General features: G+C 34.5%; 1 protein-coding gene across 1 annotated transcript; it reads right to left on the bottom strand.

Moving 5' to 3' along the window:
• Window positions 1-1,369: 1,369 nt before the first annotated feature.
• LOC108605879 (E3 ubiquitin-protein ligase Kcmf1) lies at window positions 1,370-2,799 on the bottom strand. Its single transcript, XM_017995692.1, has 2 exons — window positions 2,711-2,799; window positions 1,370-2,630 (listed from the first exon to the last, which is right to left on the bottom strand). Exon 2 carries the CDS (start codon window positions 2,624-2,626, stop codon window positions 1,529-1,531), a length of 1,098 nt encoding a protein of 365 aa, XP_017851181.1. The 5' UTR covers window positions 2,627-2,630; window positions 2,711-2,799; the 3' UTR covers window positions 1,370-1,528.
• Between the last annotated feature and the right edge of the window lie 20,829 nt (window positions 2,800-23,628).

The raw sequence follows: 23,628 nt of genomic DNA, 5'->3' as shown, positions 1-23,628 counted from the left end.
GTTTGTTAATAATAAGTTAAGCAAAATGCATGCAACTTTTAATTTTTAACAAAAAAAAGTAGCAAATGTTCCATAGTGCGACAGCAGCAACAGCAAAAGAGAACAAACCCAGGCCTCAAGCCTCGAGGAGACGTTGCATACTTTTAGGCACCTGCTGCGAGTCAAGTGTGTGGCCAAAGTGATGCAAGGGTCGGCAGCGGGTGATTAAGGGTAGAGGGGGTGGGGGGTGGGAGGGTAGAAACGGGTACGAGGTACGTATGAAAAGGGCACTTGAAACTTTGCGCTTACTTTATAGTAATTAGTTTTGAGAACGAGCGCAGAAAATAGAAACAATGCAACAACAGCAACAACAACAACAACAACCACATTAATAAGTGTGTACTTAAAAACAGCTATGCATATAGCAACTTGTTCAGCAACACGATTTAACCAAATTATTTATAACAAAAAACAAGATGCAAGTAAAACTCTCGCCAAGTTGTGATATGAACAAAAATAATTAAAATTCAATTTTTCAGAGATTATGTGCGGCAAGCAAAATGTTTTTAATTAAATCGCAAGACAAACAGCAGGTTGCTCATATATATATATGTCAACCAAATGGCTCGATGAGCTGCAGACTTGTCTTTAATATAAAATCGAATTATTTGTTATACTAATTAGTATTAAATTTCTTGTACGCAAAACTTACTCAGATGATAGTTGGTTTAGGATTCGCTGCAGTTCATTTGGACTGAAATAAAATAGAAGCATAGGATTTATTTATTATATGTATGTCGACTAAATAAATAAATTTTTAATACATTTATTTAACATTATTCAACAAAGAAAATGAAAAAATATTTCTGCATTGATAAAACCCCAATCAGATCTAATGTAGTATTAGTTATTAATAGTAAAGTAGGTTCAAAATAAACTACTTAGGATTTATTTAAATGGAATAGTCGAGGATGAAGCTGCTTGTGAATTGATTATATAGCCAAGTCTTGGGACTAGTCAACAAGCTTCCGCCTAAAATAAAAAAATTATGAAAATTGCATTTTGTACAAATGCCTCAAAATAATTTTATATTTATTTATTTATTTTATTTTGTATATTTATTTTAATTGAAACATAATATTAGTACTACAAAATAAAAATAAATTTATGCCTAGAGTTTATAAAATAATAAAAACTTTAGATTGGATAATCGATAATGCGTGACATAAAATAAAAAATAAATAAAACAATAATATTGTTAACAAAATAAATAATTGATTATCAATATATATATATATATATATATATTACTTTACGTTTATATAAAATTTGTATTGCACTTTAAATATAATAAGCAATATAATTAATAAAATAAATGATTTTGCTAAGCGCTTTTATTAATTAACACACATACTAATGCATACATTTATTCAAGATTCAGTCTCATGGCAGTTTATGTGTGTGTGTGTGTGTGCGTGTGTGCATGCTTATGCGCCTGTATGTGTGTGCTGAAGTGTTTTTCACTTTTATTGAAATTTAGCCCGAGCATTTATAGCGAATTTCGATCGTAGTTGAAGAGCGAGGGCTCATTGGTCCCAGCACTGTCGCCATCGCCATCGCCATCAGCATCGCCATCGTTATCATTATCAGCATCGCCATCGAGATCGCTAAACTCATCCTCCAGCACGTGATTGGGATCCTCAGGCTGCTGATTTGGCTCCGGACTGAGCGTCTCCAAATGCAGCGCAGCCAGCGGCGTAGCGCGTCGCAGCTGCTGCGGCTGCGGCTGATCTGAGGCGGCGCCGCCGCTCGTCTCCAGATCCTGGTCGCGCATCGTGTGCATGCTGCCGCTCAGCGAGCTCAGCTCCGGCAGCCATGACTCCGGTATGGAGTCCGGTATGGAGCCGCCGTCATCCTCCTCCTGTGAGGCGCTGCTGCCGCCAACGCTGTGGCTGCCACTCAGCAGCCACTGATTGGTCGCATTGTTGCGCAGCGGCGGCAGCGGCGGCGGACTGCTGCGCCGGCTCTGGCGTCGCAGTTCGGCGGCAGTTTCGGCGGCAGCGGCGGCATGCAGACTATGCGAATGGCAGAGCGTATCGGGATGGGGATGTTGGTGACTATGGGTGCGATGTATGGGCGGCAGCTCGAAGCCTGTGGTGCGCGACGGCGCGACTGGACTGTTGCCGCCGCCACCGCCACCGCCGGCGCCGCCGCCAATGCGCAAAATGCTCATCCAAGCGCCATGGGTGAGTGAGACATGGTTAACCAGATTATTGATGCGCATGCAGTCGGCGGCGGGCACGGCAATGCAGAGTGGACAAATGACGGGCGTAATGTCGCCGCGATGCTTTGCCTGGACATGCTTCACCAGCTCCTTGACCGAATGCCCCATCTTGCCGCAAATGGGGCAGGTGAAGCTGTCGGCGCACAAATCCGGAATCTCCTGCCCGGCAAAGAAGAGTTCGCGTGCCGCGCGATCCAGCAGACACTGAAAGGGATGACCCTTGCTATGGCGTCCAGTCTCCACCTTGTTCTCATAGCAGACGCTGCACAAATCGTAGTTGGTGCAACGCAGACACTTGTAGCGATAGTGCAGCAGATTCGTCTTGCCACACCCATCGCACTTCACATTCCAATGCAGCGCCATGTTGCTGAACCAATCAGAAAACAGAAAAAAAAACTCGCTCTCTCTCTCTCTCTCTCTCTCTATTTATTAAAAAATCACACTTACATCAATTTTTTTTCAGTTGCTTATAGTAAAATTTCCGCTGACTTACTATTTTTATTTAAATTTATTTTTGGTGTGTGGGCCAACAAAAGTCTACACTGCCTACTCTGATGTTTGTTTTTGTTTAAAAGAATTTTAGTAATTAAAAACTATTTTGACAAAAGCAACGTTATATTTTCACAACTATCGAGAGCAAGCTATCGATTCGATTTATCGTTTTCAAATATTGTGTAAGCATAATATAAATAACGTCTGCTCCAGCCACAGTGATAATCCAGTTAGCAACAAAAGTTTAATAAAATTAAATAATATTAAAAGGCTGCCTTAAAGAAAATAGTTAAGTAAATAAATTAGAGAGCTATAAATAGAGCTATAGATAAAGACCGCAACTCTAGTGCACGCATATTTAAGTTAGTATTAATTAATATTGGCAATTATAATTTGCTTAAACACGCTCAACTAGGCAAACGTTTAAAAACTTGAGTGAACCGTTAAGAATCAGAAAACACTCAACGCTGGCGCAGAGCGAGAGCGCTTTGTAGATCACGCTCACACTCTCATTAGCTTACGCTCAACTGCGCTGTTGCTGACACACACATACACATGCATGCAATGCAAGCAGGCGACGAACTCAACTGGCGCGCTCACTGCACTGAGCGTGGGTGTCGTTGTACTGAGAGAGAATTGTGTTGACTTTTGCGCACGCTCTCACTCTCTAAGCAGTCAATGCGTAGATCAAATTGCACTCAACACTAATGCAGTTTTACTTAGGCTCCTGCTCATTTTGCTCTCACTCTCTAAGCAGAGGCGGGTATTCGCAGACAGCGCCTCCCCCAGCCTTTTGCCTACGCTCATGTCACCTTTGGCGCTCCCCCACCTCTCTAAGCAGTGGGGGCATTGAAAGGCAGCCGTCTGCCGCCGAAGCCTCTTCGCCTTTGGCGCTCTCACTCTCATTAGCATCATAGCTTCCCCGCATTACGTGGATCAAAACGCACCAATACAGCATTTATCTAGACCCTGCCATTTTAGCAAGCCGCGCTTACCTCACTCTTAGGCGTGGCGGGCATGACGGCAGCGCTGCTGCAAATGCTTTTGTAGCTTTTTGCGCTCCTCGCTCCTAGGCGTCGTGCTTGCATTAGCGTTGATCTATGCACCTTACCATGCTCATTGCTACGAACGCTACTCTCACCTCCAAGGAGTGCGGTAACGAAGATAGCGTTGCGCCCAACTTCCCTACCTCAGCACTTTGGCGCTCTCACTCTCTAAGCAATGGCGGGCATTCGAAGGCAGCCGATGCTCGTTTCGCCTTTGGCGCTCTCACTCTCTAGCGTGGATCAAACTGCACTCAACACTATTGCAGTTTTACTAATTGTAGGCAAGCGCGCGCTCACTCACACTCTCTAAGCAGTGTGGGGCAATACGGAGACAGCGCTGTCGCCGGCTTTCGATTAGGTGCCAGCTTGGCGTGGGTGAGTGAATTTAGTAAATGCTTGAAGTGCAAGCGGATTGGTTAATCGGTCAGTTGTGTGCGCGCACGCTGTTTGTGGAAATTTCCTAAGCTTCTTCCATGAGCGCAATTTAATAGCAAATGCCAAATGTTTATCAATTATTTGCCTGTAACTGCTTATGTTATATATTTTTTAATACAATGCACTACACATTTATGTATGAATATTAATTGATTGTTTAACAATGTTGAATGTGAGTGGAAATTTCCACGAATGAATAAGAAAGGCGTTGGCCAATTGATTGAATATATTATTGTTTTATTTAATTGAGTTTTCCAAGTATTGAACTTGATACTATAATCGCTGCCTCATTTTTTTTTTCAAGTCTTTAAAGGATTTTCTTTTGTTTGTTGCAGCAAAAAGTAAAACATAGCTTGATGTGTAAACTGCATTTGCTGTAAAATTTAAAGTAAATAAACAGAGCAGAGTTTAAATATGCATGTGTGTGTGTGTGTTGTGCATAATACATCAAAATTCGTTTCGTTTGTTCGCGCTTTGTACATAAATTTCATGCAAATTGACTAATTAATTTTAGCCCAATGGATTCTTATCGTGCAAAGCACCAATGCCCTAAGACTAATATGGAAAACCTATGCGATATTTGCATACTGTGCATGTGTGTGTGTGTACAGGATGCGCAGCAGGCAAAATGAGTTAGTGGGTGGTGATGGGGGCGCCCACGCACTTGCAACAAGCGTTGCAAGGTGCACACAGGCAACAATTTTAATGACGGATATTAAGCATAACCACAACTATGGCACAGTAACCACTTCCCAACCAAACCCACCCACCCACTCCATCCCCCCCTTTAGCCAAAGGCATAAAATTTACAATGTTTCCGTGCCTTTCAGCGTTTTCTTCTTTTACGTTATTGTTCTTTTTGTTGTTGTTGTTGTTATTGCTGTTGCGCAGGATGAACAGCGTCGCATAAGAAAGTGGCAGCAGTTTTCGATGGCAGACAGTGCCGCTGCCCCGCCGCTGTCCCCTCGCTGCCCACCACTTTGCTGACTGCAGCAAGCAGCAAACAGAGGCCTGCCAAATATGCTGATTGCAGCAATAACGATGATTATGTTTGCCCCCAACTCGCTCTCACACACACACACACACACACACACACACACACTCTCTCGCTCTCTCTCTGTCTGCCGCCTGCATGCACAACGCAAATTTGTTAGCCAAAGCGGAAGGAAGTCGAAGCATTGACAATGCCAGCGACACGAGCCCAACAACAGCAGCAGCAATAACAACAACAACAACAGACTGCAACTGTTGCAGTGCCAGGTTGCAAGTTGCACGTTGCTGCAACAGCAAATGACGAGCTAGCAAAACGACTTTAACGACTTACAAATGTCCACCCCACCCCACCGCACCCCACACTAAAGCCCAACTGACAACTAAACAAATGCGTTTGCCTTTAAGTTCAGTAGCAAAAGTCAACGCATATACATAATTACGAATATATATATATATAAATTTGCATAGCTACAGTCAACTATATAGTAAGCATTATATTCGACTAGTAATTGCTCTTTCATTTATATAAATATACAAATTAAATTATATTTTATATTTATGTTGCAAGAATTGTATTTTATATTTATATTATTTAATTTATATTTATTTAGATTTTTATATGCTTAAAATACAATTAATTCAAGCCACTTTCACTTTGTCGCGCATAAATATTTTTATAGTTTAGTTTTGCTTTTTATATAAATTATATTTGCAATTAGTTTGTATTAGTTAGTTAGTGTAATTAATTTGTGTGTGTTCTTTTTTGATTTGAAGCAATTAACTCAAACCTAATTTTAGTTCATTACAAAATGCAATTTTAATAGCAAAAATTTACGTTATAAATTTATTTCTTATTAAAAATATTAAACAAATCAAATGATTTGATAATCATAATGATAATCAATTAAATAAAATTCAATTTCAGTTGATAAAAAATGCTTATATTATATAATTAATAAACATAAATTTCAATTTCAAATAAAAATATTTGAAGATTATTTCTTTTTATTTTTAGCTATTTTTAGCGCACTTTTTATATTGAAAATAAAGTGTAAATAATTTTAAATAAATATTTATATATTTAAATCGTAGCTATAATAATTAGCGCTTATATGGCAAAAATAAGTTTTAAAAAATTTTAAAAGTGCATTTTTTTTTTTTATTAATTTTGTCATGCGCTAATTCGAACAGAATAATTATTATTATTTCTATTTTGACTATGAGAACTCAAAGCAGTAGACATATATTTTATTTACTTGTAAATATTTCAACACAATTCTTTAACAACTTTGAATTAACTGCAAACAATGTTGAGGCTCAAGCGAATATGCTCGGAGTTAGACTTAGGGCCAAATTATTGCATTGCGTGTGGCACAAGTTTATTTTTTGTGTATTTTCGAGGCAAGCTGCCCACCTGCCTCATGCCCCAACAACAACAACAACAACAACATACATAGACCGGATGAATCGCTGCGGCCATATTAGCAAAAGTGAATTGGTTTTTATTTGTAACGGAAATGTGCAAATTATTGCCCATTGTTTGTTACTGTTACCGTTACTATTACTGCCAGAGTTACAGTTAGAGTTAAGGCTAACGTTATTGTTTTTGTTGCCACAACTATTTTAACTGCAACGCTGCTGAACGTTGATGTGTAACTCTGTTGGCCTCAGTGATTTGCATAAGTCGCTGGTGACAGTCCCAACTGGCCCCGGGCCAAACTCACACTAAAAGCAACAGCAGCAGCAGCAGCAGCAGCAGCTCTAACTGTGGTCACACACACACGCACACACACACGCATATATAAAGAGCTAACAAATCGGCTTAGAGCGCACTTTACTTCAGTTGACCACAAACGATGAGCTGAGCACAAATTCTTTGTACTCTCCGTTTCAACGTCCAAAGCTTGCCCCACCGCCCAGCACTAAACAGCGACAAACTAAAGCTCACACACACATATGCAAACACATGTGCGGGCATTGAATTTTTATAATGTTTCATTTCCGAGAAGTTTTTCCATTGACAAAACTTGCAAAAGAATCAAAGCAGTTTTCATCAGTAGCTTATTTATTTTTTTTTTTTGCCAAGACTAAACAGCACCAAAGGTTATTAGCCAAGCTTAGTGAACTCATTAAGAGTAAAACTCAAAAAGTATTACGAACTTGTTGGACTTTAATATGAAATTAAATACAAGCTTTAAATGTTAAAGTTTTTTTTTTTTGGGCACTCGGGGGAAATAAACAGCAATCAGCAGCAGTAGAAAATAAAAATAATATGTACAATAATAATTAATTAATAAATTAACTCAGTAGTTTTTTAAATACGCAATATAAATATATAAAAAAGAAAATTGTGCTTATGTAAATAGCATGGCATAAAGTATATATATGTATATTCTTGATCAGCAAGCGGCAGACTTTAAATTCTGTAGTTTACTTTCATATAATATTTAAAAATTGAATTCCATACCAGCCATAAATTGCTTATTATAATTTTTATTACGCTTGTTAGGAAAATGTTTAAAACTAAAATACTGTTAATGAATGAAATACTAAAATAAATTATGCAAAATTAAATACTGAATTCTTAGCCTTAAGCTTAAAGTACTAAATATAAATATCAATTGAAAAATATATTAGCAGTAATTAAAATTACTGCTGCAGTACCAAATGAAAGTTAAAAAGAAACTACATTTATTTAAAACTAAATTAGTGCATTAGCAGTACTAAAATTACTCAAATTAAATTCAATTTATATAAAATTAAATAGTGAAAATAAATAAACAGCAATTAAAATTACTGCTGCTGTACTAAATGAAAGTTAAAAAGAAACTACATGCATTTAAAACTAAAAATGAATTAAATACTAAAATTAAATGCAATTTGTATAAAATTATACTGAATTCAAATGTTAAAATGCCTTAAGCTTAATATTGAAAAAAAAATAAACAGAAATTAATTACTGCAGCTGTACTAAATAAAAGTTAAAAAAAATCTACATGCACTTAAAACAAAATTACTAAAATTAAATTCAATTTATATAAACTAAAATAGTGAAAATAAATAAGCAGCAATAAAAATTGAAAGTTAAAGAAAATGCCAAACTGTTTGCTGTTTGAAAAGTCAAATAAATAAAAATTCAAAATACTGCTTAATATTTAAATAATAAAATGTAAAGCGAAGGTTGCAAGTTGTTGACACATGGTGCAAGGCAAATCAAAGAGCTGCAGAGTCGCAGGCACAGCCACAGCAGAGAGCTAATAGTTAACTGGAGGCGCTGCCACGCCCAGTCATGCATGAGCTGCCCTCAATTCGCTAGAGACTTGTTTTTGTGGCAGCGATCAGCTCAAAAGTATGCAATGTGCGCTCAGTGCGTGTGTGTGTGTGTGCTCGTAAGTGTGTGTGTGTGTGTGTGCATTGCATATTGCCAATCGATGCGATAGCCTGACATTTGGCCCCGTGCACTTTGAGCTGCTGATTTATGTATGCGCTGGGCAAGCGTCTTGCTCTTTTGGAATTTAATTTAATTTATATTTCATTTGGCGAGAGAGAGCGAAAGAGAGAGAGAGAGAGAGGCGAGCTTGAGCGTTGCTGCTTTTTATGCATGTCACCATTAACTGGCGCTGGCCCAGCTTTTGCCTTTGAGCTGCAGCTGAAGCGCGCGCCACTGCATTAGTGCCACCCACCCGCCCACCACACCACACACAAGCAATCACACATATACATACATACATACATACATATACTAGCAGCGCAGCTAGAGCAATTGGAATCGAGCAGCTTCAGCTTCAGCTTCAGGGGCCACACTCATCAAGATTGCAACGTTTGTTGGCTTGGCTTTGGTTTCGGGCTTCGGCTTGTTTGGATTGCATTTCTCGTGGGAAATCAGTTTAATGGAAATTATAACATTCGATTACTTTTCAAACTAAACTCAAAACATGCGGCCAAAGCAGAGCGCTCCATACAAAGCCAAAACCAAACGACTCGATTAGAGCGGCCGGCCCAGCCATGAAATGAGCGCAGCAGAGAGAGAGAGAGGGAGAGAGAGGCTGAGTGCCTGTCAAACGCCTACAAATAACTGTGAAATGCCAAACACATAGACACAGGCCTGTCTCTCTCTCTCTCTCTCTCTCTCTCTATCAATCGTTGGCATAGCAAATTTTTCGTTTGGCATCTCAGGTAAACGATTTGCCATTTTGCTTTTGCCCCACTTCATTTTCTCTCTCTGCTGCCTCTGCTGCTGTTTTTTAAGTGACAAAACAATGGACAACTGAATTGTAGATTCGTTGCTCTATTCGAAGCAGCAACGGCTTGCGAAATTACATTACCTAATCATTTGCTTTTTATTCTCACGCCCACTCTCTGTCTCTGTCTCTCTGTCTCTTCCGCTTGTTGTGCTGATTAAACTGGACAAATGCATAGCTAGGATTTGGAAGCGTGAAACTGTTTCTGACACCGTCTTCCTTCGTTTGTTGCGTTCGTTTTGTGGCTGCTGCTGCTGCTTCTGCAATTCACGATTTGTTTTCTTGTCTGTGCCCAAAAGTATGCTACGTTTAATTTCGTCTGCAAAGCAAAAAGCGCAATTACCGCTGCGTCTCTCTCTCTCTCTCGCTCACTGCTCGTTATGATTGCAAATTAATGCAACATTTTTTAATTAATTCGCCATATTAATAAATAATATTAAAAGAAAATATAAAGCAAAAACTATAAAAATTCATTAGCGATTAAGCCATGTACTATGGGCTAAGAAACGCATATTATGGCGCAGATTATTTGCAATTAAATGTTTAGCTAATACGTTATATATTAATATTTATTAATTGTTAATAATGCAGCTATAGTCAACAGCTTTTTTTGTATTGTTATTGTTTTTAAAGTAAAACTTAACAATACTTTTTTAATTGCAATAAAACACAAAAATAATTTTAAAACAATTTTAGCTCAACCAATGCTTAATTTTGATTAAAGTGCAGTGAAGCAGCTGAAAAAATGTAACTAGCTTAATAACAAATATAAACTATAAGTGCATTATAATAAAATATAAACATTAACACAACATATAGAAATATTTGAAAAATTATAAGCATTTGCCCTTTTTATATTAAATGCAATTTTTATAATTAAACATATAATAATTAATTTATAAATATTTTATTATATTAAATAAATACATATATTAATTATTCATTAATTATTTTTTAAATTATAAAATTTTTATTTATATATTAGCTCAAGTATATTTAATATTAAAACAAAATTTCATACTCTATAATTAAATAAATTAATTCATTAAATAATTTATATATTCATATATAAATATTAAATAATTTGATTATCATTATAATAAATAGTTATATAATAATAATAATTATATTATAATTAATTAATTAATTATTGCACTTTTCATATTAAAAGCAATTTTGATAATAATTATTAATTCATAAATAATTTATTGTATTAAATTATTAATAAATAATTTAATTATATTATTGAAATAATTGAACTCAAAGCTTGTTAAAGAGACTAAGTATTTTATATTAAAAGTTAGTGCAACTTTAAAATAATTAAAATATTAGGAAATACGCATTATGCATTTTTAGTGCATTGATAACAAAAATGTTGAATAAAAAGTTCGAATAGAAATCGTTATATGTGTTCAATTTTAAAATAATTAAGCAGGCAGCTTAGTTGGCTAAAATTATAGAAATACGCATTAGGAATTTTTAGTGTATTAATGACAATAAAAAAAAGTTAGCAGAGCAAGCGTTGCAAGTTAAGCAACAAACTAAAATATGCCAAGTGCTATATACAAAAATAAAGTCAATTTATGAAATCAAATGCATTGAATTTTGCCAAATTCAATTGAGCAAATTAGTTGGCCATAAGTTAAAGCTACTACTACAAGTTAAAAGACAACATAATATGTTAGTTTGTTTTAATGCAGTTATGTGTGTGTGTGTTAAAGTGCTGTGTAGAGTGTAGAGTGTAGAGTTGTGTGTAGAATTACAAAATGTCCGCCTGCCAAATTAGCTGTGTCTTAAATTTTCAGCCAGCTGCTCGGCTCGCTCGTGATTGTCATCGACGCGTTTGCCGTGAATCTTGCTGCAGTTCTCGACGACGTCAGCGGCCACTGCCATGCGAGTGAATGGATTGGCATCCTCATAGAACTTCATAAACTCGTCCATTAGGTCGCCCAGCGAAATGTACACATCACTGGCAGTTGCCGCGTCTTTGGCTATTTCTTCAATAAGTCTTGCAATTCGCAACATTCCCGGATGGGCGTAATATTTTTCGATAGCCTTGGCCACTTTGCTGCTGGGCCGACTGGCAACGACTTGCATTAACTTGGCTTGCAATGTATTCTCACCGTTGTTCTCCATTTTGGCTAAATGAATTTTTTTTAACTTTTTAACTTTTGCTGCTGCTGCTGCTGCTCTCGAACTTTTCCTTGTTCCAAATGACAAAGCAAGAGTTGAAGTATAGAGTTGTCTAGTTCAAACATTTTTCCAATATTGCAATTAATTGCAGATCTGGCAACATGCGCAACATGTTGACCAACACTGAACTTAAACGTTTATAAGCGTTTAGCGCTTTTATTGTTAATTTATTGTTATTAAGCACTTCAATAATTGCAGTAACTAGCAAGGCAAATTAAATACTAAATAAAAATAAAATAATTCTAGCATAATTTAATAAACAAATGCTAATTTACTATATTTAAATAAATTAAAGTGCAAGCTAAGCGTTTTTAAGTTTGAGCATTTCAGCAAATTAATTAATTATTATTAATATTTAATTTAATATTTAATTAACAAATATTGCTGCACAAATCGATTAAATAATCGATTTATTTTGAAATATGCAGTTAACAGCTTTTCAATTGGCAGCATTGAGATTTAAACGTGTAGCAATGAACTTGCAACAAAATAAAAGAAAAGCAAAAATGTTTAAAAATGTTAATAATATGTTAGTTAAGTTGCTAATTTAAAACTTAAAGCCTTTGAGCAGTGTATATATAAATGCTATTGGATTCTTATTGGAGTTGCAGCAAATTTATTTAAAGCAAAGCGCAATCTAAGCCAAGTCGCCATAAGTTCAATATGTAAATATTTTAATAAATAATTAATGCATTTTTAACATAGCGCTTATTAACTAGAAGAGTGTTAAATCAATTAAAAAAATGAAATTTTGCGCTAAACTCAAACTTTGAATATTACAAATGGGCTGCTAAAATTTCTACACAATATTTATTTGTAAATTTATTATAATATTAATATATAACAAATTATGCTACAAGTAAATACTGCTAAGTATATATTTCATTTATTTGAAATATGAGAATTGGAAAAAGAAATAAAATAAAAATCATTTTTTAATAATTTTAATTGTGTATAAATAATTTTATTAGATTTGCAGCAAATTTAAAAAAAAAAAACAATTAACATTTGCAAATATTGTTAGGGCTTAAACTAATAAAATTGAATTTAAATCAGGGACAGCAAATAATTATTAATAGTTTAAAAAAATTAAAGCCTTGGAGAAATTGGGAAAAGTATGCACAACTTATAACTTTTTTTTTTTATTCTTTGTGTTTATTAAAACTTTGCATAATTTGTTATATATAATTCATTATAATAAAAAAAAACAAAAATCAATGCAAGTAAAAAATGTGAGCGATTTGATTTAAAGCTGCAAGCTTATCAAGTTGTATAAAATCGTTGATATATAAATATAAAAAAAGCAAATTAAAAAGAAGCTTAAAATTAATATAAGAAAATGTGATAAATTATTATTACCTATGCAGCGGATTCAAAAAAAAAAGCAAATTAAAAAGAAGCTTAAAATTGTTTAAAAATTATTTTTTCTTTTGCTGTCGACTGCTCTTAGTTGACATTAAATAACTAAATAAATAAAATAAATAAATAAAATGTAATAAATTATTATTACCTATGCAGCAAATTCAAAAAAGGCAAAAAGAAGCTTAAAATTGTTTAAAAATTATATAAGAAAATTTTATAAGTTATTAAGGCAAATTCAAGTCAAAGTCGTAATAATTACGGCATGCAAATATTTTTAGAAAATTGTTAACGCATTTTTAGCAACAACAACAACAACAACAGAACTCTTTGAATGCGGTTGATATTGCAGCTGCAGCAGCAGCTCGCACACATGCTAAGCCACATTTGAGTGAAATGCAAAATGCTGTTCAGCTGCATTGCCACAGTCGATGGAGGGGGCGGGTGGGGCAGGCAAGGTGTGCTGCTGGCTTCCAAAAACAGCAGCGCTTGCCATTTGTTATGTGTGTGCTGCTGCCTTCTTTTAGCTGTGCCTACGTAACGGCTACGTGATGTGCTGTGCTGTGTCTGTCTGAGTGTGTGAAGGTCACGTGGCATGCTTCGACACTTCGACAGCGACATAATGCATTGCTGTCGAGTTTAATGAAGTGCAACGAGCGCATTGAATTGCATTTTAACTCAGACTCAGGCATAGAGCAATCAAAGTGAGCTAGAGCGCCAAGCAGCATTAAAAAAAATATATTATTAAATTATATTATGTTCGCCAAACTGTTCCCACTCAGCTGCTGTTAAGTCGCTGTTAACGTCGACGTCGCTGCTGGCGTCAGGCGCATGCGCTCAACTGCTCGTCTAACTTTAGTACATGCCACACGAGCGTTGCACGAAGCGTCTGCCGCTTTTTAGCACATTTTAGTGCTAGGACGCAACATTCAGCTGCTCAGAGCCATTGGCTGCGGTTCGAAGGCGCAGCGCGGCGCGGCGCACGCTGCGTATGCTGAATGCGCGTAGCTAAAAAAGGCGTAACTTTCAACATCTCAAACATCTCTGCTCATTAGCAATGATTACTTGTGCCTCACTTGGCGCTCAGCTTAGGGCGGAAGTCAAGCCGGGGCAGCGCTAAGCTCCACCAAATTGCATTGCACATAAGCCGCGGCGCTCGGCGACGGCGACGGCGACGGCGACGGCGACGGCGACTCGAGATGCAATCAAACGTAATTGATTTAATGCGCATAAATAATGCAAGCAATAGCTTGGCCGTCAATATTTGACAAAAGCGCAGAGCGCGCACAGCTAATTGCAGTTTGCAAATATCACGCATACGCAGCGTATTGCTTGCGTTCGAATAAATTTGATTTCAATTTATGGCGCATGCTAATTTGCGCATAAGCTTCAAAAAAAATTCCAAACAAATTAGCGTTAGCTGCTTAAAGAAGTTAAGTTTATATGACGCATACGCAGCGTGTTGCTTGATTTGAATTTAATTTATGTGCAGCTACAAACGCTACAAATTCTACGAAATTAGCAATGCATACTTCATGTAAAACGCGCATACGCAGCGTATTGCATTTAATAAGTTTGATTTGATTTCAAGAGCAAAAATCTTGGAAAAAACAAATCAAACTAATTTGAAAAGAAAGAAATGCTTTGCTCATTAGTGTATAATATAGCGCATACGCAGCGTATTGCATTGGAATTCATTTTATTGAGTATTTAGCTAGAAATTAGAAATTACATTACGAATACGCAGCGTTTTGCCTTTTATAAAACGTGACTTTAAATTTATGCGCAACTAAGTTAGAAATAAATTTAATGCAACTAACGTATTATAAATTAATGCCTGCATTTTGCTTAAAAAGTATACGTTAATTAATAATTATTATTATTAATATTAATAATGTTAATTAGTATGGCGGCATTTGATTTAATCGCCGGCTAAATTTTAATTTTAAATTTTAGAAATTACAAAATTAATTACTAAACTAAATTTATTAAACTAAATTATTATTATTATAATATTAATAATGTTAATTAGATTGAATGGCAGCATTTGATTTAATCGCCGGCTAAATTGTTAATCAAATCGATGATTTTATGAACAGCTAAGCTAAAAATAATATTAAATGCAACTAACAAATTACAAAATTAATTGCTAAATTAAATTTATTAAACTAAATGTTAATTAGTATAAAGGGCTGCATTTGATTTAATCAGTTAATCAGTTAAAATATATAAAGCGATTTTATTTATTTAAATTCCTTTATAAATCCTAAATTAATTTAATTTAAACTCTACAAATTGTAAATAATAAAATTATATATATATATAAAATATAAATTTATAATTCTTTTAATTGTAATTTCAGCTACTTTAGCTTGCTTTACTGTTATTTAGTCTTGCATTTGTTTAGAGCTTAATATTTATTTATGAAACAAATGTGCTGAACTATTTGAAATGCTGTGGCTGCCTGCACTTCGATTCATTAGCTCGCTGCAGTTTATTGACGTAGCTCAAAATTAAATCCATGTTTACTCACAAGCAAATAATTCAATTCGAACTGCTAAGCTGTAGAATTGAATAGTTGAGCACTGCTGAAGTTTGAAATTTATGCAATTCTCATTGTTATTTATTTAGATGTAATTGCTCAAATATCTTCGTCGATAAGGTGACAGCTGATTATGCATATAGCAGAGAAATTGCAGCATTATTTGTGCTGTGTAAATACCGAGAGCACAAAAAAATAAACAAAGTTAAGCAGGCGCTGAGGGCAGCGGCATGCACGACTGGCTGGTTGCGCTTTAGTTACGTATACGCAATGTGAGCGCGAAGAAAAACGCTTATGCCAAGATTTTAATGAGTGCAAAAAGCAGCAGCCGCAGCCGCAGCAGCAGCAGCAGCAGCAGCAAAATAATAAAAAAAATTAAAATAATAAATAAAAGCGAGTGAGTGGCAACTCGACGCCAGCGGTTTCACACGCAATTAACATATTCTCTCTGTTTCATTAAAAATTGTTGCATTTGCCACACACACGCACACACACACACACACACACACACACACACTGGCTAGATTTGTTGTGTGTGCTTTTGCAGCCTTTGCCTTTGCTTTTTAATTACTTGTTTTATATATATATTGCGCTTTTTATTCAATTACAAGCGCACACACACACACACACACGCACATGTGTGCTTGTGTGTGTGTGCTGGGGTTAAGTTAAGTTAAGGTCGCTGGCGCTGTCCGCCAAATGTCAAAATGCTGCAATTTCCATTAAGGTCCATGATAGGCAGCATCACGTTGCAGTTCGCAGCATTTAACAATTAACGTTTGTAATTGATAAACAATTAGTAGACAGGCAGCTGCTTTTTTTTTATTAATATATACATATATTTATTTAATATTTGCTGTTAATTCTTACACTGAAACTAACAACAAGTCTACAAATCTTTTTATTATCCAAAGGCAGCAGCTCTTTAATTTATTATTATTTATATATTATAAGCAATTAATAGACATAATAGACATTATATTTAATATGTATTTATTTAAACTTTGATGTGTTTTTCTTCAACTGAAACTAACTGCAAGCCAACAAATCTTTTTATTTTATATAAATAAAAAATTAAATTTAAATTTATATTAATAACATTATATAGACATATATTATATATTATAGACAGGCAGCTACTAATTTTTTATATTTATTTAAACTTTTTTCTTATATTTTTATATTTATTTAAATTGAAACGAACAATAAGCCTGCAAATCTTTTAATTATCAAAGCTAGCAGCTCTTTTATTTATTATTATTATTTTTATATTATTAACAATTAGTAAACAGGCAGCTGCTTTTTTTATATTTAAACTTTGCTGTGTTAATTCTCTTAAATTGAAACTAATAATAAGCTGGCAAATCTTTTAATTATCAAAGCTTGCAGCTCAATTTTATTTTTAATATTATTAACATTTATATATTATAAACAATTAGTAGACATGCAACGCTTATATTTATTTAAACTTTGCTGTGTTAACAAATCTTTTTACTATCAAAGGCAGCAGCTCTTTACTCTATTGTTATTATTTTTATATTATAAACAATTAGTAGTCAGGCAGCTGCTTTTTTTATATATTTATTTAAAATTTGCTGTGTAATTCTCTTTAATTGAATCTACAAATATTTGAATTATCAAAGGCAGCAGCTCTTTTATTTATTATTTATATATTATAAACAATTAGTAGACATGCGCGCTCTTTTTATTTATATATAATATATATTTATTTAAGCTTTGCTGTGCTTATGCTTTGTTTAATTAAATATCTTACAGCTCTTTTATTAAAATTATTATTTATATATTTATCGCTGCTCTGACTCATGCCGCAAACTCACAAATTCCATTAATTATTTAAGCCAACAAGCGCTTAATTTGTTCAACAAACTGGCACCGTTAGTGCGACTAACTAAAAAGAAATTAGAGCAGCTACTAGCCAATTGTAGTTCAGCGCTAATTACAAACACACACACACACACTTTTGTGACTGACTGACTGACTGACTGACTGACAACTGAGTCAATGCGTCAGCGCGTGACAAAGCTTAGCGCCAATAATAAACATATTTGTACATTAGATTAGTGCCCAAAGCATGACGCACTGTCTGTGTGTGTGTGTCTGTGTGTGTGTGTGTTAGCCAAGTTTTCGCTTCTCACTTCATTTAATGTGCTCTGAGCCTGCAGACAAAGCTTCCCAAATAGTTTTCCATGTTTAGCAAGCTCTCAAATTAATTCTAATTGCAGCTACGTTTAATAAACACACTGCCTGACTTAAGTATGCTGACAACTCAATGAGTTCGAGACACTAATTTTATGTTTGTTGAGTCTCTCAATCAAGTTAAGTCTCAATTATCGATTATTTCAAATTTATAACAAACAATTTAACTATAAAAATAGCAGCACAAATATTTTTGTATGCGAAAAATTAAATGCACACTTGCTAAATTTAATAAAATATACTATAAATCTAAAACACAAACTTAATTTTTATACACTTTTAAAGTTAATTTTAATCATTTTTGATAAAATAAATAAAATAAGTAAAATAAATAAAATAGAAAAAATAAATAAAATAAGTAAAAAAAATGAAATAAATAAAATAAAAAAATATATAAAAAAAATAAATAAATAATAATAAATATTGATATAATAAATATTGATAAAATAAATAATGTAAATATATTTTTGCAGCATTAAAAAAACTTTAGCTTAAGCAATACAAAGTCAAAATAAATATTTCAATTAGTCTAAGCACAAAATTGTGGCCTAAGGCGAAATATAAACGAGCCATAGTCACTATTAATTAGTAGCAACTCTCTAGCTTAGTTATTATATTAGTTTGTATATTAATTAGTTAGTTAGCTAATGATTTTATGAGTTTGCAAATTTTCATTTTAGTTTAAGTGTAGATTGAAAATCATGCTAATATATAATCTATTGAAAATAATTAATATATAAATATAAATTATTATTTTAGTGTAATGTATGTTTATTAATTAATTAATTATTTTTATTGCATAAAGCACAAATTTCCAATGTCGACTTAGAGTAGAAGCAGATGCATTTGTTTTATTTAAATCTTCGCAGTAATTATAAATAAATAAATAAAATTTATTTAAATGGAACTACAGTTTAATTTTGTCTGTCTCTTCTTCTTTCCTAGGGCGACGCAAGTCGAAAAAGTCGCACAGCTAACTTTAAATTTTGTTTTTATGCAGCCCAAGCTTAAACTTTGAATCGCTTAATTAATAATTCACAGTTCTAAGCATTGAATTAAAAGCTATAAACTAATATAACAATATCAATATATCAATGTATTCAATCATTCAATTCAAACAGCTGCTGTATTCGATTTATCTACAAATTTGAAACGTTTACTAAGCATAAAATAATAAAAACTAAGCGACAACAATTAGTTCAAATATATTTGAAAATTGTGCTACAAATACTTAAAAAAACAATGTGCAACTCAAGTTAACAATTTCAATAATATATTTATTATATTTATATTAAAAATAGTAAATTGTCTTTTAAATATCAAAAAGTTGAAATTACGCTAAAGATAAAAGTCAATGGAAATGAAAATGAAAAAAAAAAGTCAAACTGGCAATTGCAGTTTTTTCTTCAGATTGACGTAGCAGTTCAGTCTATATATTCTCATATACTAATCAAAGCAAATGCTATGCTATTCATGCTATACTTAAATTCAAGTGAATTTATTAGTCGAAACGACTCACAAATAAAATCAAATTGTACTCAAAGTAGAGAAGCAAAGTTAGATGTGATTTGATAGTTTGATATTTGAAATGAGACTGAGGCAAAGAATGTGAGTGAAATGTTGCAAGCTATTTATAAATTTAGCTCTCAATCCAGTTCTAAGTTAAAGACATATTTTAATCAGATCGCCTGTGACGTCAGAGCACATGCAAATTGCTCGAAAACAAAACGTTTTGCTTTTCCGCTGAAATTTTGGAGCGCTTGCAAGTTGCTTAGGGCATAGTTCACAAAAAAAGATATATAGATATATGAAATGTGTGCCACTTGAGCGAGCTTTTAGCTTAATGTGAACAATTGCTTATTTATTTATTTAGATTGAGCGAGAGAGAGAGAGAGAGCGGCGCGCATAGTTTTTGTCGCATTGAAACTCGTTCCGGTGCTTGGGCTTGGGCTTGGACTTGAGCGCGCTTCTCTAACAACAAAAAAAAAATAAAATAATTTTTCCATATTTGTGGCGCGTAAACAAGAAAAAAAAACTATAAGTTAGCGTTACCCCACGCCCCCCCCTGCCCGAAAGTTCTAATGCAGATTAGCAGTAGTTAAAGCTTATAAATTTTTTTGTCTAGCGCAAAAAACCTGTTGACGACAATAGCGCGTGTTAACCATGAGCGTAGGCAGCAAGGGGGGGAAAGGGGAGTGCGGCAACGACTGCTGAGGCTGCCGACTGCCGACTGCGACTGCGACTGCGACTGAGGCATATAAGTAATTGTATCTTTGTGAATCGTAGCTTAGTGTTGATTGAACAGTCGTCGTAGTCAAATTAACTAAACAGAAAAATGCGCATGGAATTTATGTTAGTCGGTCTAATCTTGGCCAGCTGCTGCTGCTGGACAAGTCAGGGCTATCCACAGGCACGCGAGCTGGATGCCGATGCCAGCAGCACCACAACAACAACAACAATAAAAACAACCACAACAACAGCTGAAGAGGCGACAACAGCAGCAACAAGCAGCAGCTCCAAAGACGCTGAGACAACAACAAAGGCAGCAGAGCCTGTTGCCAGCTCCACAGCTGCAACACCAAAGCAAGCAGAGCAACCAGCAGCAGCAGCAACAACAGCAGCCCCAGCACAACAGCAGCCAAAGCAAGAAGCAGCAGCAGCTGAAACTCCCGCTCAGCAGCCAAAGCAAGAAGCAACACCAAAGCAAGCAGAGCAACCAGCAGCTGCAGCTGACAGCAGCACCACAGCAGCATCCCCAGCACAGCAGCAGCCACAGCAAGCAGCAGCAACAACAGCAGCAACTCCCGCTCAGCAGCCAAAGCAAGAAGCAGCAACAACTGAGAGCAGCACCACCACAACAGCAGCCCCAGCAAAGCCAGAAGAAGCTGCAAGCAGCAGCAAACCCGAACCTGAGCAGCTGCTAGCGCAATGCGCTGAACTAAAGCGACGCCACAAGCGCGAAGATTCCAGCTCCAGCTCCAGCTCCTCCGAGGAAGAGCAAGAGGACAGCGCTGAGCGCAAGGCGCATAAGAAGCAGCGCAAGCAGCTGAAAAAGCTTTGCAAGAAGCTAAAGAAGCAAGTGGAGCATAAGGAGCAGAGCGAAAAATTGGCCACAGATCTGGCAACAGCTTTGCGCAGCTATCAGCAGCCAAAGTCAGCAGCAGCACACTAAACAGTTTGACAAGCACTGCTAGACACACTTTTTTTTTTGTTTTTTTTTTTTTGCGCTTCAACAATTTTTTTCGTGTTGTGTAATAAATTTACGTTTTAATCAAAATTATTTGTTTGGCAATTTATTTTGTACAGCCTCAGCTATTGTTGTGTATGTGTGTGTGTGTGTCTGTGTGTGTGTTAATTAACAATTGTGCCTAATCAAAGGCAGTTACATTGTAACTAAGAATTTTGCAACAAACAAATCAATACACTATAATTTGATTGCTGCCACACACACACACACACACACACACACACACACATAAACACATATTTATATGTGTTGCGCAATAAATTGCAGCTTGGCTTCCCCTTTTGTTTAGCAATTAATGTAAGTACTTGAAGCTTTTGCAGCCATAAATCAATTAAGTTAAGATATGCGTTTATTTTTGCAGCCCTAGTTGACTCGATTGGTCTCTCGACCTCCAATGCAACCGGTTAGCAATTTTATTGTTTTTTTCTAGCTGCTGTTCTAGCCATTGAAGGTAAACTGGCGCGCACATTTTTCTTTATTTATATTTAAAAAAAAAAATAATGAAACCAGTAAGACAAGCATTTTGTATTTTTTGGTTTTGACAAACTGCTGCATTAAGTCCACATACTTTCATTTGCAGTGTAGCCAGCCGCACGCTTTTTGGCCATAAAAATCAAAACCTTAACTTGGCGTTTTTCATAAATGTTTAATGAGCTCACAATGAACACATAAATAAATTTATGCATGTTAATTTTTAAGAAACAAGCTTAATGACTTAACGTGCATATCAAGCAAACGACACCAGCTTTATTTCAATTTCAACGATCGATTAGCTGCGAATTTGGGTCAACAGTATTTTGTTTCAATTTATAATCACAAATAAAAAATACAAATAAATCATTATCGATTTGTATATAATTAATATCTTTTAAAATAAAAAATAAAATAAATCATAATCGATATATATATAATTAATATCAAATAATAATTGGAATAAGCTGAAAAAGTGTCAAACTGCATTTAAAATAAAAAATAAAATAAATCATAATCGATATATATATAAATTAATATCAAATAATATTTATTTTAAAATTAATATAAATTCAATATTCTCTATATAATAAAAAATCATAAATATATAAACGCTACATATATTTTTAAATTAATTAATAAAACTTAAATGCAATAAGCTGAATAAGCTGCCAAATTGTTATTTTTGCAATTTTATGGTTTATTATTTAGTCAAAGCTAAAAATAAAAGTGGCGCACAAAAAAGTAAACAAGTTTTCAAATATTACGGCGAAAATGTAAATGAAAATTGAAATAATTGCTGGCAACTATTTGCGACTGTTTTTATGCAATGCTGCGTGAAAAACAATGAAAATGAAAAGCCAGCGCAAAAAACATGTCAAAATGCAATGCGCGGGATTTGTTCAAGTTGCAAGTGTTAAATTCTTAAAATGAATTTAACAATTGCGAAAATTGCGAACTTGTGTCAATTAATTAATCGAAATTGCACATAATTTTAATGAAATCATTTTCAACCGAAATTTATGTATGCTTAAATTGCTGTTGATTAAAGATAAAAATAAAATAAAAAACATTGCACTTATATTATCTATATTTTATTTTATTTTATTATCATTAAATGTTGTATTATAATATTTAATTATTATAATATTTATATTATTATTATAATTAAATGCATAAGAAAAATAAAATAAAATAACATTATCTTATTATTTATTGTGCATTAAATTTTGTATGTTTTCTATTATTATGAAATTTTTTGAAGTGACAAAAATATTTTCTATATTTATTAATATTAATAATAATTATGATAGCTTAACATTTACTGATCTAAAGGCTTACGGAACACCCTGCATATATAAAAAGTGTATATAAAAATATTTATATTGCACATACGCCACGTATGCGCGATCAGCAGAATAACTAAAGCTGCAAATTGCTTTTAAGCATTGCCCATAAATAATTAATCATTATTTAATAATGAATTGGCCACAAAACAAAACAAAAATAAATATTCAATTTTGTAAATTTGATCGCGCAGTTAATTTGCATACAAAAAAAAAAAAAAGCTCTATAAATAAATAAAACACAAGCCAGAATTTGTTGTAAACCAAGCGAAAATGTTAATTAGCCAAGAGTCGAGTTCAGGCAATGAACTCGCCAAACGTGTGCCAAACAAATAACAAGAAGAAGAAGAAGAAGAAAATAAAAACCAAAGATAGAAAGAAAGCCGCAAAATGGCAAAAGGCTAAATGGGTCGACCCCAACTCGAAGCGTTCGAGACGTGCTTTGAACTTTGACTAAGACTTGGGGCTTGGGGCTTGGAGCTTGGGAGCTGAGACTAATTATGCAGATCGGGCCGGCAGCTTGGTAACGGTTAATGTTAAATGATTTATGCAGCGTCTAGAAGTTAATAAAAGTGCGTGAAGCGGCGCGTTCTTGTCTCAGTAGTTGCCACAGCGCCGACGCTGAAGAAGCTGAAAAAAGAAAATTTTGATAAAAATGCCTAAAATACAAACGTTGCTAGTCCTGGCGCTGGCTTTGGCCTTGCCGTCGTCACTGGTGAGCGGTAAATTTTTTGTGCCGCACCAAACTCAAAACTTAACTATAACGATCGATCTCTCTCTTTC

Source organism: Drosophila busckii, chromosome X (genome assembly GCF_011750605.1).
Source record: "Drosophila busckii strain San Diego stock center, stock number 13000-0081.31 chromosome X, ASM1175060v1, whole genome shotgun sequence".
Classification (NCBI taxonomy): Eukaryota; Metazoa; Arthropoda; class Insecta; order Diptera; family Drosophilidae; genus Drosophila; species Drosophila busckii.
This window is presented reverse-complemented; position numbering and strand designations above follow the sequence as displayed.

Coding starts and splice junctions, on each gene's coding strand:
- LOC108605879 (XM_017995692.1), bottom strand. CDS start 2,626: ATGGCGCTGCATTGGAATGTGAAGTGCGATGGGTGTGGCAAGACGAAT.